At 54.6% G+C, this 16246-nt stretch overlaps 1 protein-coding gene across 3 annotated transcripts in view; it reads right to left on the bottom strand.

Moving 5' to 3' along the window:
- Positions 1-16246, bottom strand: part of CRTAC1 (cartilage acidic protein 1) — a 130607-nt gene that overhangs the window by 12641 nt on the left and 101720 nt on the right. For all 3 annotated transcript variants that reach the window (XM_054690194.1, XM_054690193.1, XM_054690195.1), the window contains exons 6-10: positions 9995-10129; positions 6736-6881; positions 4824-4960; positions 1115-1197; positions 233-333 (exon numbers count right to left, since the gene is read on the bottom strand). In XM_054690194.1, the coding sequence (XP_054546169.1) occupies positions 233-333; positions 1115-1197; positions 4824-4960; positions 6736-6881; positions 9995-10129 (602 nt within the window). The remainder of the gene's footprint in view (positions 1-232; positions 334-1114; positions 1198-4823; positions 4961-6735; positions 6882-9994; positions 10130-16246) is intronic.

Below are 16246 nucleotides of genomic sequence, written 5' to 3'. Positions count from 1 at the left end.
AAGAGAGAGGGGAGGAAGCCAGGCAGGAAGGCCCAAGCGAGGACAGCTTGGCTGCTGGTGGGAAGAGGTGCTGGAGAAGCGGAGGCTGGCTCTGGCGGTGGAAAGCAGGCCTGAGGATGTGCGTCTCCCGCCACAGTGGTCAAGCAAGCACCCCAGCTCCTCTGTCCTCATCCTCCCTGGACCCAGGAGAGCACATCGGGCTGGGCTCCACGGTCCCGAGGTCCATGCATACCTGGTTACCCCGGAAGACAGACAGCGGCTGAGCCATGGACTCCCCATGGGACAAGATGAGGTCCAGCATCCCGTCTCCATCGAAGTCCGTCACCACGCCCCCTGCAACAACGCAGATTTCACTCTGGCCATCGACCAGGAGACCCACCGGGAGGGGCCTCAGGACCAGTGCCATGGCCACAGCCCTGAGTGTGGGAGGCAGAGAAAGGACACAGCTGGGGCAGGGCGGTTGGGGCCTGAAGCCTGCGCCTCTCCTTTCTTACAGCCACTCATGATCGGAACTCGCAAAACAGGGTTTCCCTTTCCTTCCCCGGGATTTTGCGCAGAGAGGATGCGTGCAAATTACACAGGCCACAAGGACTTCTCTCTCTTCTATTATACTTGCCCTTTAGACCTGCACTTTGTCAATCTATAAAGCGTTGTGTGCATATAGTCCCCTTTTTGGTCCTTACTACACCCCAGACAACTGAGGAGGGCAGATGTCATTATATGAACGTGGAGAACAAGACCCAGATGAAGCAACTTTTCCACCATCAGAAGTGAGACAATGGCAGGGCTGCGTCTTGGGACTCCTGGCTCAGGATTGTTTCTCTAACCCCTGTGGGAGAGGGGAGAGGTCACACCTTCCTTTCCATCCCCACCATCAGGCCTGGCCAGAAAGCTACAGCCCGGAGATCCCAGGCCCTGGCTTCAGTGGACCAGCCCCTCTGCTTCCTGCCTGCTCTGCCTGGCCCCTAGGGGCGCCTCCACCACTATGCTCAGCTGCAGGCCTGCAGGCACAGGTGGAGCCTGCTGTGGGACTGGCCGCCCCCTCCTGTCCACCCTCACCCTAGGTATGGGCAGAGCTGACGGGGGTGCCAGTGGGAGTCCTCAGGTGCCTCACCTGTGCCCCGGCCCTCAGGCTCCAACGCATCGCCAGGATTCAGTTCCTCAATGAGGGGGTCGCCATGCTCCCTGCGGATGACGCTGCAGGGGAGGAGACAGGCTTGGCTCAGGTCTGAGGAAATGTGGGACCCAGAGGCCCACTCCCTCATTCCTGTCTCCTGAGCCCCCCAGGGCCTGCTGTGTTTGGGCTGCCACTGGGTTGCCTAAGAGCCTCTCTGCTCACAGACCCTGCCTGTTCCCTTCTTGGGTTTTAATTTACGTTGGTAAATATTGATTTTTCCTTCTCTAATGGATGAGTTATAGACAGCCGGAGAAGGGCAGTTGATGGATGGAGAAGGGGCAGGGACACAGCCACCTTCAACTGACCTTCGCTTTCCCTTGAGCGGCCCTAGGTTTCTGAGTTCTGGATGCTACCCAAGGTTCAAACCCCACTCAAATGCCACCTCTTCCACACCCTCCCTGATCGTCCTTTGAGAAGCAATGCTTTCCTACCCTGTCTTTATCTCTCTGCTGGCCTTTATCACTTTGCCTTGTGTTGAAGCTCTGTATGAAAGCAACTTATCTCCCCAGCTAGACTGTGAGCTCTTTGCAGGCTGGGACCATGTATTATTCATCTTTGCATCTTCCGCAGCATCTAACACAGTGCCTGGCTTTCAGAGAGCTCCAAGCACATGTCTGTGGGACACATGGATGAATTCCAGAGGCAAGCGGGAGGGAAGGCCCTTGGGGCTGCAGGGGTTCTGCTATTTTGAACTCTGAATTGTGGTAACATTTGCTTCAGAAAAGTCCACTGTGAAAGGTATGCTCTTTCTCCACACAGAACCAAATGCTAATGGTGGAGCTTCCCTCTCTCATTTTTCCTCACTCATTGGGTTCTCTTAGCCTTGGGGGCTCTGCCCAGGATGTGTGGAGCAATGTCAGGGACAGACGGAGGCCCAGGAGGGCTCTGTACCCCTCTCCACCCTCTCAGGTGGCTACTGTTTACCCAAGTCACAGAGCGTCACCAGAAGGCTGTGAGGTGACCAGGGCTTTCTGGGTGGGGGGGGGTGAATCCCCTGAGTTGGAGTCTGCAGAGGCACATGGCAAGGAGCGCTGGCACAGCCACAGGGTGTCTGCAGCACTGACAGACATGCTGGGTGGTCTCCTCTGGCCACAGGGGGCATCTGTGCTGACCATGTGCCTGCGAAGGCTGGGCAGTGGGTACCATGTCCTGTGGTGCCAGGGCATGTGCCCACCTGCTAGGGGTGTAGATGCCTTAGCCTGTCAATACCTACGGCTCCTTTGATCACCTGAGCCCTGTATACTCTGCCACAGCTGGGCAGAGACACCCACGGCCTCAGGGCCACTGCCGTTAAGGGCTCCTAAGGATAAAGCCTAGGGCTCCACCGTGATGATATATTTGCTGAACAAATTCTGCAGCAATTTCTGTGTGCCGGGTGCCGTGTGGGGACCTTGGTTACGGTGCCCACCAGGGAGGCCAGAGCTCAGGGTCCATGGTGATAGGGAACCCCATTCAGAGTGCTGAAGGCCTACAGGGAGAGTGGGACTGAGGGGGTACAGGACTCAGCACTCTCACCCAGATTTGGGTGACCAGGCCTGGAGGAGGAGCCACGTAATGACGTCATTCTGGGCCAGAATGACGAGTGAATTTGTGTCTCTCAGACGAGGGGAGGGAGGATGTGTGGGCAGCTTGAGGGGCCAAGCCTGGCCCAGCCCAGAATTGAAGGAAGCTGGGGTGTCAGGTGCTTAGGTATAGAAGGGAACTGGAGCGTGATGAGGTTGGGGACAATGCCAGGCTCTGTGGGATATGTCAGGAGAGGACAGTGGGGAGCTGATCAAGGGTTTCAGGTGGAACTGGGTGTGGTCAGACTCGAATTTTCAGCAACTTGCTCTGGGGGACTAGACACAGGGAGGTTGAGGTGGTGCCGCAGGAAGAGTGGGCGTGGCGTAGGATGCAGAGAAGAGAACAGATCAGAACGTGTTTGGAGGGGTCAGCGGGACATGTGCTCGTCTCGGGAGAGTGTCTGCACACGCCTGTTGCTGCTGACAGGTCCCTCTCATGCTTGGTAAGTCCTGTTGGGGCAATGAGTTTCCTGTTGCCCTAGACGTCATCAGGGCAGACTCAGGTACCCTGAGGCTTTGTGTTCCTGGTGGCCCTGTGAGGGGCCCTTCAGCACGGGAGAAAATCCTGTGTGGTGCAGGACAGGTGGGGCTATACGTCTAGACAGCCGACAGGTGGCCCAGCTGCAGCCCCTCGCACCCTCCGCTGTGTGCTCTGGACCCAGCCATTTGCCATGGAGACTGGGGGCACAGACATGTAGCTGGGAAGTGGCTTCCACTGCCATGGTGTGGGCGCAAACACTCCCCCATGGGCACCTGTCCAGGGACAATGGTCTCCGGCCCGCCTGCAGTCGGGGGTGGGGGTAAGCGGGAAACAGTGAGGCTTGGGCAGGCGTGCAGAGAGGGGCTGGGCTCTCAGGCCGCAGACACCAGAGCACTAGACTCCTAGATGCTCAGAGGTCCTGGCAGTGACACTTTATTAGCCAGAGCAGGAAAGCAGTGTCTCTGTTAACGAGCAATTGATCTTCTGCAATTAATCTGAAAGTTGTGAATAAGCTTTTTGCAAGGCACCTAATTAGTAAATCTGGTGCCTTTGGGGGGTGATTATATCCAGTCAAGATTGATGCTTTGTTAATAATTATATTTTAAAACACCCTTAGTCACAGCTCCCACCTTTTATTAATAGTTGGGGCCCTTCTGGGGGAGGGGCTAGGGCTGGGGCCCTGAGGAACCAAGCAGGTGATCTGGCCCATTTCCTGAATCCACCCACCTCTCCCCACCTGCTCTCAAGACCCACTGGCATGTTTTAGACCAAGCTCAGCACCAGCTCACACCACGTGGGTCTGAAGTTTGTTTCCCAACAGCAGTTCTTGAACCTGTTGAGAATCATCTGCTGCCTAGTGCACTTGTTAAAAATGGAGATTCCTGGGTCTCACCCCTGAAATTCTGACTCAGGAGAGGCAGGAGGGCACCAGGATTCTGTACTTCCAAAAGCACTTGGGTGATTCTAATGCCAGAGGTTTCCTAATCCCTCGAAGAGAAGAACTGTCTCTGAAAATCCAGCCCTTCCACCTGGACACCACTCAGGAGCTGGCCAGAAGCCCGCGGGCTGTGACTCTCCTCCCCTTGTCACCGCTGGTCTCTTGCAGCACATCCCCAGGGGTGTTCTGCAGAGCACCAGTCCCAAGTGGAAGGCCTTTGAAAGCGGTGTCTGTGGTCAAGTCCATTTGAACATTTTATCTATCTTTGGAAAAAGATGCTCATGGCCAAGTTAAAGGTTCTGAGGAGTCCTGCAGGCAATAACCCCTCCTGCCTCTGTATAACCCAGCTGCCCCCAGAGTGGACTCTGGACGCCCTTTTTAAGGACATGTGGACTCTGTTCTGTGGGCCCCGGTGTCTGGCCACACTCTGGGCCGTGTGCCTCTGCCTGGTGTCCCCAAGACAGCAGGAGGCCAGCTTCCTGCCAGGACCTGCCCTCCATCCCACAGGCTCTGACTCAATCCCTGTCCTTTCCTCCTCTCTGTCCATTCGTCAGGGGACCCTCCTCCACCTCAGCTCCTGGAGGAAGCCTTTCTGTCTCCTACACCTCCCTCCTTGACTCCCAGACGCTCCGAGTGAGCGGCTACGAGCCAGGCTGGAGCATCTACCGGAAGAGGCGGTTGGCTGAGGAACTGCGGTGGGCGAAGTTGTTGAAGAAGATCTCCAGCTCCTGGTCGTTGTCAAAGTCAGCAGCGATGACTGTGCGGACAGGCGAGGGCATGGAGAACTTGGGTGAGGCGATGTCCTGGGAGGAGAGAGGCCGCAGGTCAGCGGGCAGATGCACAATGTGGGGGTGGGGGTGGGAGAGCCGGCGCTCCCCACCGTGCATGTGATGCTGCAAAGGTCAAGGTCAGCCCAACTGAACCTCCTTCCCCACCTGCCGCACAGGGCCCTGGGGTGGGGGGTGAGAGGGCTGTGATTAGAACCACATGAAGTTGAGGCCGCTTGAGGAAACAAGGGGGAAGAGGAATGGTCCCATGTCACCCTCGTGAAGCCTTTGCTGTTTCCTAGCTTGGCTCACACTTAGGCCTCCTGTCGGTAACTTGGGGCAGGGCAGACATTAGCATCCCCATTCCCAGGCCTCCTCGGAGGAGGAGGGGTGTGGCTCGCACTCATAGCTGATGAGTGGGGCCATAGTCGGGGTGTCTGATTCCAGATGCTGTGCCCTTTCCAGGCCCCCGGTGAGGCTCGAAGTGGGGTGGACACTGGGAGGTGCTGTGCATTTGGAGCCAGGTTTCTCTGCTGACTAGCTTGTGTGGTCTTAGGCAAGTTACTCAGCTCCTGGAGTCTCGCTTTCCTCATCAGCAAGGAGTGCGTAGCAGTAGCTGCCAGGTTGTGAGGACTGTGTGTAAAATGCTTGGCACGCAATGGGCACAGCCTCCACCATTGCATTGCCCTGGCTGGCCCTGCACTTGGAGTCACGGAAGGCAGCCGCGGATGCCTTCAGATGTGGTGTTGCTGCCTCTAGAACCTTGCAGTGTTTCTTGGAAATCTTGATATTTTCCTTTTTTTGAGACATTTATTTTGAGGTCTCCTGGGGAGACCTCAGCCCCAAGATAGCCCAGCTGGGACCACATAGTGCTGACAGGGCCTTGGTGGACAAAGGCCCCAGGTGTGGGACTTTCCTCTGAAAGAGAACTGTGCACGGAGACCTTTTTGTTTCTTAGCAGAATATCCATGATCGATGGATTTGCCTCTTAAATACCCCGGGAACCTGTCCAAATCTCAGGGTCTTTCCGGAGAGGGCTTGGGAAGGCACCATTGGTGTTTCTGGGTGTGCCCCTCTGCCCTTCGGCCCGGCCTTGTCTCTCGTCCTCTTCCCGCAGGTCCTCTCCATAGGCCCAGCCGGCCTAGGACAGCTGGTGAGCTGCCTATTTTGGGGAGGCCAGGAAGGAAGGCTGTCCTCATTGGCACAGTAATGAGGCTGATTAAGAGCCTGGCCAGCTGGCCAGGGTGGGCTGAGCAGGGACTAAAGAGCTGGGGAACAAAGAGACCTCAAGATCTTTAACTCATTATTATTCTATTGATCCTATAAAAATGGAAACCTACATAGCCCCCTTGGGGTTGCTGCATTGCACGCCTGGGATAATGTATGTAAAACGCTTAGCACAGTTCCTGGCACATGGAAGGCACCTGATAAATGGGGCCTCTATTATTATTCTTATTGCTCCTGTGAGCTCTGGGAAGAGGCCATCGGAAGGGTCAGCAGGTTTCTCAACTCAACACTATGACATTTGGGGCTGGATCCTTTTTGGTGGTGAGGCTGTCCTGGAAATCATAGGATGTTTAGCAGCATCCTTCACCTCTACTCACCAGATGCCAGTAGCACTCCTATCCCATTTGTCAAGAATGTCCCAGACATCGTCCATTATCCCCCAGATGTCACCTTCATTGTGGCCTCACACCCCCAGGCTCTGCAGAGTCACAAGCCCCTTCTCAGCCTGGCAAGAGGCACAAGCGGGGCTGTGTCTCCTGATCACGCCAGGGCCACTCACAGTGGAGGAAGAGGCCCCTTCTTACCCGAAAGTGGACCTTCCCATGGGCGCTCATCTGCAGGTAGAGCCGGTGGGGGCCATTCCAGTTGCCATACACGATGTCGACTTTGCCGTCCCGGTTGAAGTCAGCTAGGGCGACACCTCGGCCGTGCTGGTGGGGATCGTCCACACCTGGGGAGGGATGTCAGAGCCCTCAGGGCAGAGCCCCTGGCAGGTACGCTCACCTTGCTGGAATTCCATGGGAGCACCCAGGGAGGGCAACCCCTCACTGTCTCTACTCCCTGGGAGCAGCAGGGCCTGCTCAGAATTTCTCTAGAGGGGCAGGAGGTGACACAGCCCTCTATCAATAGTTGCAAAGGGGAGCAGAAACCTGTCTTCTATCTGTACTGGCCAGCAAGCACACTATTTTGCTCCATTTTGGGGTACCTTGGGGGAGGGAGAATGGTGGAAATTCTGGAGGACTAAAGGCCTCTCCGGTCACCCCAATACTGCCACTGGGATACATTAAGCTGATTGGTACTTTTGGTCAATCTCCCCAGTGCTCTCAGGTCAAGTTCAAACTCCTGCAGGGGTAGCACAAGACTTCTACCTGCCTTAACTGGTCTTTCTCTTTCTCACTAACCTTTGGCCACCCTGTGTTCTTTTAATTTCTCAAATGAACCAAGCTCCTTCCAGCTTCTATGACTTTGTTCAAGCAGTGACTTTCCTCCTGGGGTACTCTTTCCCTGATTCTTGGTTGTTATTCTCTCAGCTACAAGGTCACCTCCTCAGGGAAGTCCTCCCTGATCACTTCCATGGAAACAGGCCCTGGTCTTCCCTTTCCCCATTCTTCTCCCTGACAGCCTTCTATTCTTTTCCTCCACGTTGTCATTATGTTCCTTTGCAGTCTACTTGCTTAGGGTGTCTGGTTTCCCCCACTACACCTTATGCTCTCTGAGGTCAGGAACTGTCTTCTTGGTCACCTTCTTGGTCATCATAGATACCTGTAGTGTCTATGCTGGTGCTGGTGGTGACCTGGGGATATTGGTGACAGCAGAGAAAATACTGTACCGAGACAGAGAATCCCAAGGTGTGCCTTGTGAGGCCAGGGAAGAGAAGCTTGTGTCCCAGGTCACCAATGGCCAGGGGGACTGAGCGGATCCTGGGGGAGGATGGAGGGCAGCTTGCCTGCAGCGATGGCCTGACCAACTATCTGCTCATAGCAGACTCGTTCCCTCAAATCACGCACGACCTGAGGGCACAGATGCCATCTCTCGACACCTGCGTGGTGCTTTTGGAGGGCACATTGCCATCGGTCATCAGGCAGTTGGGGCGGTGGGCCATAGGACAATAGGATGGGGTGTGGGGATTCCAGAATCCAGGGCACAGGAAGCTTGTGCCAGCTGCAAATATGGAGATCTTGAGGATGGGAGCCAGGAGGAGCTGGGTGGGGCCCTCTGGGAAACTTGGAGGTTGAGCATCCTAGTGGAGGCCGGGGGCAGGGAGAGAAGAGGCAGTTAGACCCAGGCTTCAGGAAGGGGATTTGCAAAGGAATAGGGGCCGCTTCCAACCTGTAGGATTAATACCCCATTAATTCTCTGCAAAACTCCCAGCCCTAATGTCAGTGGCCTTCCGTGTTGGCCCATTTCTCTCCTATCTACGAGGCACCTTGACAAGGAGCTGGTTCCCTTTCACGGGAATAATCGGTGCCAGGCTGCATTTCACAGCAGCATCTGTTTGGGTGATGAATGCCCTCTTGACATGTCTTGTTAAACCCCTGCAATCATTCTGACTTTCAATTACGGGCCTAACACCTTTCCTCTCTCCTCCCGCCTGATACCTTCTCCCACTCCAACTTGTTGGCTCACCTCTGCTTCCATCTCTTTAACACCTTATCAAATCCTCTAGGTTTTCTCCACTACCACCTCCCCTTCATTTTATGATTTTTCAGCAATGAGAAAATTTGCTGCCAGAGTGTATGGCACCAGGAGGAGTAAGCTGGGAGGGAGGACAGGCCAGGAGCACTGCCTCCCAACTTCAGCTATGCCAGAGAAGGAGAAGAGGGCAAGACAAGGATGAGGGACTCACTGGCTACTAGTAGGGTGAGAAGGAGGTGAATGTTCAAAATCGGAACAGGGAGGAGAGAGCTGGGGAAGCAGGTGCTTATAAATCATGGAGAGTGGATGGGCACTCGCTCAGGGCTTAATGCCAATGTCAGCTCTGGCTGGAGCTTATAGGACCTTTGATCTATGTGTCTAGATCCCTGCTCACCTCTTCTTCTGGAGGCCAGAGTTTGTCTCTATACCTCCTAGAAGGAGACAAAATCAAACCATCCATTCATTGGCAAGGTGGGGCGGAATGGGAGGGGAGAAATAGTTGAAGGACAGACTAGTGAGATCCATACCTATTAAGTGTCAATTCCATCATTTAGCAAAATTTATTGGGTGATCACTGCGTGCCAAGCATTGTAGCAAAATGAGCTATTGGAGCACTGTAGAAGCCTAAGGGAGAGGGGCATGCAAGGGCAGTGGAAGGCGGAGGAGAGGGTGCCAATCTTGACAGGTGGCACAGAAGGAGTCAGGAAAGGCTTCATGGGCAATCTCTGAGCTAAGTGTTGAAGGATAAATAGGAGTTCTGCAGACAGAGAAGGGGGAGAGGGCACTTTAGGTAGAGAGAATGGCAAGTGCAAAGGTCCTGAGGTAGATGAAGGTTGAGCACAAATGAAAGAAGGAGAGCTGAACTAGGAGCCTTGTGTGGATTTTATCCAGCTCTTATTATAGCCATTTGTTTATTCGTCTGTCTCTTCCTATACAATGTCAGTGCCTCTGTGTGTGTTGTGTGTGGGGAGAGTTGAGGGGTTAGGTGGTCATAGCCTTATTCAGGCTAGCACCCCAGTTCATAGCACCAACAGCTGGAACTTAGCAAGGACTTGATGAATGGTCGTTGTATGGAACTGAATGTTTAAGATAAACGTGGGGACAGGGAATGGAGAGAGGCAGCTAGGAAGGGGAACTTGATGCTGAAAGACACAAACAGGACACAGAGGAACACGGGCCAATTTGTTTGCTGGCAAATGGATTGTCAGGAGTTCCAGGCCCCCCACCCTGCCCCTCCAGCAGCAAACACACCCTATGGCCTGAGCCTGGGAGGGTGTGGAATTGCAGGTGACCAGCAAGGTCCTCTTGTGTGGTTTGGAGGATGACTTCTCCCGAGGCTTGTAGGGACTGGCCTGGAGTGGGTAGGGAGGCCCAGAGTTCCCTGTGGGTCTAGGGGGCCGAAGGACCCAGGGTGGGGGCTCTACTCACCAGCACTGGCTGCAGCATCCACAAAGGTGCCATCACCTCGGTTGTGGAAGAGGAAGTTGGGCCCATTCTCATTGTCGCAAAAGATGTCCGAGGCGCTGTTGCTGAGGATGGGGCCCACGCTGACACCCCGGCCCCCTAGGAGAGCACACCGACCTATTCTGAGTGGCAGAAGCAAAGCCAGGCCCCTTGGAGGACAGAGGCAGCCTCTGAGAAACTTCAAAAATGCATCAAAAAGCGCCTTGGGGGAATCCCGACTTTCTGGAGGTTTCCCTGAGCCCAGATATAGGCTCCAGTCTCCATAAAAGATGATGAGCCTGGTGAGGAACAAGATCCAGCCACTTCGTACTGAAGGAATAAAGGCTGCCACACAGACCTTGCCTCAGCAGCTGAATGACGATAATCCTAAATCCATAACATTTTGGCCAAGTCACAGATTCCCAACAGCCCCCACCCCACCCCAGGCCACACATCCGCTGATCAAGACCACGGTCACTTGCTGTTGTAGCACCTATAGGGACTTGTTCCTGATGGAGGCATAAGGATGCATACTTTGCTTTGTTTGACATGCAAACACCTGGGACAACTGCATGTCCAGCCACTGGTTGAACGGATGACGGTGCAGCCACAGGATGGTCATTTCCGCAGCTAAAAAAACCTGTGTAGGTCACGTTATTGGCTAGGAGGCAGGCCCACCACAAATTGCTAAATGAAAAGGCAATTTGCCAAGTAATGGCATTGTGTGACTTTAATTAAAAAAAATAGGAAGGGCCTCCCTGGTGGTGTAGGAAGTTAAGCACAGCACTGTGAAGCTATCTGCAGCCTTGGTAGCACTAGTTCAATCCCTGGCCTGCCAGGGAGCTGTTCATATGGTGCAGCAGACCTCTCCTGTCTTGCCTGCTGCTCCCCTCAGCAGTGTATTTCAGTCAATCTGCCTGTTCTGCTCCCCACTCTATCTCTTCTGAATCCTCTCACCCCCTGTACCTCTGGCTGGTACCCCAGTTCTTGCATGCATAAATAAATCTTAAAAAAAAAAAACAGGAAAATAATTCGTGCTATTTCTAGACATGTTTGTGCAGGCTTGTTCTTGAGTTTGGGGGAAAGTGAGAAAGGCCACACCCTGAGCTGCCCACACTGGCTACCATGATGGGGTAGGGCTGGGGGAGAAAAGGAGAGGTGATAGGTGACATTTTTTTTGAAATGTCTTTGTGCTGTTCCCCTTGTTGCAACAAGATTGCTTCTGTAGTTTAAATGCGTAAAACCTCGTAACCTATATACTTTTTAAAAAGAAAGAAATCAAGTCCGCTCTACATTTGGGTTAGACACGTTCAAGTTCAACTTGAGCTGCCATGTCAACAAGCCCAATCCAGTCTTGATCAAACCCCTCCCAATGATGGGCATCAAAGCCCTGATGTCGTCCCTTAGCACGCCCTAAAAGTTGGAAATACTTTGTCCGGGACTGGGACATGAGTTCTTGGCCCTGCAGGGCTTTTTATGAGACTAGTGACCTTGGGCAATTTCCATAACCCATTAAGCCTCAGTTTTCTCTTCTGTAAAATGGGGACAGTGTGCGCTGTCTTTTCCACTTCTGGGTTTTGAGAGGATAAAGATTTGTGAAGTGTTTTGACGAATCCTACAACCTCCTGACTCACAGTCAGGCCCAGGACCAGATGGGGCGGGGTGTGGCATCTAAGAGGCCCCACCCAATCAGAGCCTGCACTCCAGCAGGGTGCCCGGGGGGCTCTCCCGAAGGGCGATGTTCTGAAGAGCTGGTCAGCTGGTCAGAGAATGATTATCAAAAAAACTTGCTTTCTTTTCTCTTGAAGTAAATGAGAGCTCAGACAGACCCGAGCACACTGGACCAAGCGCCCACCCCTGCTGCCTGCCCCCTCCTGCCTGCTTGCGGATGGACTGAGGTCTCCACAAAACAGCTAAGGTAATGATGGGAGGAGGGTCTGTTCCTGGCTCCTCTGGTCAGAGGAGACATGCCTGTGGGGGCACTCCTGGGGCCTTTCTCCCCTGTGCAAATGGAGCCCCCACCCCTCCAGGGCTGGGGCCTGGGGCCAAGAGACTGGGGTGGGGAAAGTGACACTGGCCCTCTCACTGCTCTCCTGGCTGGGTGCCTCATTAGCACATCCTGGGCCCTTTGTCTCCGAGTTCACCTAGTCCATCCTCCTAGGTAATCTAATTAGCTCTCAAGGAGTGCGGAAAGCCTCATTTAAACGGAGCTGCTGAGCCCACACTCCTAGAGGGAGTACCACCATGATGTGATGCGAGCTCTTCATTAGGGGAGCCTCGGTGAGGGGGCAGAGAGGATTCCATGCCTGTTCTGGAAGCCAGCAAGCAGGGGTGCTGGGCTGCAACCTGGGCACCACTGCTGCTGCCCATTAGAAAGTGGAGCCGCCGCTGGCCCTGTTCTGGCCCGCTAGACTCCAGCCAAGGGGCAGGCTCCAGAGAGAACCCCTGGGCCCTGCCTGGGCCCCCACAATTCCCAGTGGGGTGCTGAGCCGGGTGCCATGCAACTCCATCCTTCCTCCCCCACTCTGGCATCCTCCAATTTCCTCTCTGCCTCTGGCTCCCGAGCTGTGACACATTCCCTTCATTTTCTACAAAGCAGGTTATTTCCCTTTTGGACAAATTTCTAAATCTTTCTAATTAACTAATTGGGTTGGGTTGAAGCCTTGCACCATTTGTAACCTGTAATTACTAGAAAATTGCCATGGTAACCACACTACTAATTAGTGACAATTTATTGCCATGGCAACCAGACCATAACAGAGATGTTACCCACAACTCCTTCTTGGCAAGTCCCCTGCACGGTTGGGGAGCAGGTGAGTTGATTTTCGGGGAGCTGGCCTCTTGGCACCGGACCCCGCAGCCTCAGGATGAGGGGCCAAACTGAGACTGGAGACAGGCCCTTGGCTGGCCCCTTGCTAGTGCCATAGGGGACACTACTCCCCGGTCAGTCATATAAGTCCTCTTCAAATCAATAAAGTGCATCCTGAGTGCGCCTCTGCACCCTCTCCGCCAGCCAAGGACTAGGCCGCGAAATTGGCAAGTATCCTCCACCTGGACTTGCTCCCGCCTCTCTCAGCTTCCAGCCTTGATCACGCCCATGCTGTGCCCCCTCCTAAGGTTTAACTCACCCAGGGGCAGTTAGGGGCATTTTTATTTTACCTAGGAGAATGGGGCCCCAATAGGGAGTTTCCTCCAGTTGACATCAATTAATTCCTTTTACTTGAGGCCATCACATCCTCTGGGGACCAGTCCTCCCTCAGTTGGGGCTGGAGAGGCAGCATGGAGGGGAGGAGGAGGTGGGAGAGTAGGGATCAGAAAGTTCAAACCGTGTGGCTGTGTGACCTTGGGAACGTCATTGAACATTTCTGGGCCTCTGCTTTCTCACCTGTAACCTGAGACTGGTAATAATAGCTGCTTCTCGGGGCTGTCATAAATATTAAGTGAATTGGTTTTTGGAAGATACCTTGGAAAATGTCAGGTGCCATATAGTCATTAGCTGGACTATTTCCCACCTGCTGAGTGAATAATATCCCTTTATTTTCCCCACACTTTTGAGCTTCAAAGGGCTCCTGGATCTGTGGTAGGGTGTGAATGCTGCTCCTGCCCATCCCTTCCTGAAGGCTTCTCAGCTGCTCACCAGCCTGGGTCGGAGTGGTGGAGTAGCAGAGGGAAATGTCTCTCCAGGGCTCCCTCTACCTCCTGCCACATTGTGGCACCCCCCTCTGATGATCTCCTCATTGGGTCAGAGTCCCACAGGGCAGCCTTGCTTACCTTTAAGAGCTGCACCCCCAGACCTCTGACCACCACACCCACAACTGGATGACGCAGGCTCAAGTCCAATTTTGGGTGAAGGTTGCATCTGGACCAGCTCTGGGGTGGGGGGAATATGGTATATTTCCCCAGAGGGCTTGTGGGGAAAAACAGGTTGTAGGGAAGCGGGGATGTTCTGGTGAACCACCTCAAACTTTGGCGTGAGGACCCAGGACAAAGAGGCAGAGACATGCACAGTGCTAAGGAGAAGCTTCTGGGCTCCTTCCTGGCCTCTACCCCTCTGATGCAGGCACTTGGGGACTGTGCTCTCCAGGCTGTGGTCTCCCTCCTTGTAAAATGGGTGATACCCCGGGATCCTTCCAGCTCTGCTTCCCAGTGCTTCCTCCCTGCTGCACCACAGAAGAGCGTGGTTGGGAGCGGATTCCTGGGTCTATCTGGAGTCCATGCTGTGGGGCACTGAGGAGAGGCCCGTCGGCCAGGGAGCTTGGCCCTGTGGGAGCCATCCAATGAGATGGTGATAGAAATATGACTTTGGTGGCCCCCAAGGCCTGCAGTCTGCCACAAGCATCCAAGATACTGTGAGAGAGTAGTGAAGGTGCTGGAAGACAAAGAGGATGAGGACTGGGCGAGTGTGTGTGTCAGAGAACCAGGTGTGAGGGTGAGGTCAGGATGGCAACAGTCTCTCATCCTAACTTTCCTGAAACTTGCAGCAGAATGACCCTGTGTTTGTGCTGCTGTGGCCTCTGGATGCTGGGCAGGGTCCCGAGGCCACAAGTGTGAAGGCTGCTAGACCAGGGCGTTCCCAGTCCTCACCTAACCAACCGGGCCACCCTTGCAGGACACTGATGGGCAGGTGGGCAGGGGGCAGGCTCCATTATTTGTCTGCCAAGTGGCGACTTCCAAACCTGGGGCATCTGGGAGAGCGGGGAAGTGCCCCCAAGGCAGTGAGGGTGCTGGAGAGCTGGCAGGAGGGAGGCAGGTAAAGAAGTGGCAGGAGCCACTTTTTTGTCTACCAGCTCTTTGGTCCTGTTCACCAGGCACAGTGCCTTGCCATTTTCTAGGTGGGGAAACTAAGGCTCAGAGAGGCAGGATGTCAGCCGGGGGGCAATGGGTCGCTGTTTAAGGCCATGTTAGCATGACCCCAGGGCTCATGCTATCGTCAGAGTGTGCACTCGAACATTTCTACTAGAGTCCCCTCTCGACAGAGAAGGGGTCTGTGCTCTCGATAAGACCCAGCGTGGCCAGCAACAGGCCTGACATTTCTTTAAAATCTCATTTTAGAGGAAAGAAAAAAAAATGCACACCAAGATGGCACCCGCACTATATAGCAGATCTTGAAAAGTGATGTCCCTTCTTGTCAATCACCTGACATATCGGATACCCTCTGTATTCTGGGGCTCTGGGTGCCCCTGGAAAGCCCGTGGTGGCACTCCCTGGTCTCTGGCCCTGGCTGACGACTCATCACGCCAGCCCTGCCTGCAGCCCTGGTGGTGCTCCTGCTCCACCAGTGCTTGCTGGGGACCCAGGGGGCTCCGTGGCCCCCGCCTGGCATCCCCCTCCCCCATCACCTCTCTGAGCCGGCTGGTAGGGGATCTGCCAGAGGTCTCAGCTGGGCTTTAGGCCTCTCTGTCTCCTCCAATAATGACTTCCTATAAATCAGATCTGCCCTCTGCTTTGTTCCACACTGCTCCCAGCCTACAGCAAAACTCCCCACCTAACATCATAAATCCACCTTCATTTTCTTTCCAAATTTCTTTTAAGGCTTCTTTAATCACTACCTTGCAGCTGGACAGATGCTCCCTTAAAGGGTGAGGCCAAAATGTAGAGCACTGGGGAGAGGAGCAGAAGCCAGGGACAGCGGTGGATTCCAGTGGAAAGGGGTGCCCAGGGCTGGAGGGCTGGCTGGGGACACAGGGGGAAGAACTCCAGGGCAGGGCCAGCCCTGCAACCTTTGTGCTTCCTGCACCCAGCATGGCACTCCCTACACCCAGGAGATGCCCAACAGACGGCCCTGGCATCACTGTCAGAACCTCCAAAGAGGAGGTGCTGGTGTCAGCCACTCTCCATGGGCACTGCCTGCGAGCCAGGCCTGTGCCAGGCACATTCCATTTGTCTGCTTTCATTTTCAACCATTTTGCAGGTGAGAAAACTGAGGTCTAGTGAGGTGAATTTGCCCACTGCTGTCTAGACAGGAGGATGGTGGCAGCAGGATCTGTACCTGGCAGTGTAACTCCAAAGCCCATCTCTGCGAGGGTCTGCCAGACAGCCAGTTCCAGGCACCCAGAAAGGAGGAGGGCGCACGGCCGACCCTGGGGTCAGAGGCGCTGCAGAGGCAGTGCCGAGCTCTTGGCCCCTAGCTTCCCCTCCTTCCTCCCACGCCAGGCCCTCCACCGGGACCGCCATGCTGAGCAGCTCCTGCGCTGTCCGGCTCCTGGGGGCTGCAGGCGGCTGGGGAGTTCCGAGCTT

Source organism: Talpa occidentalis, unplaced genomic scaffold (genome assembly GCF_014898055.3).
Source record: "Talpa occidentalis isolate TD23 unplaced genomic scaffold, MPIMG_talOcc4v2.1 talOcc4.8, whole genome shotgun sequence".
Classification (NCBI taxonomy): Eukaryota; Metazoa; Chordata; class Mammalia; order Eulipotyphla; family Talpidae; genus Talpa; species Talpa occidentalis.
This window is presented reverse-complemented; position numbering and strand designations above follow the sequence as displayed.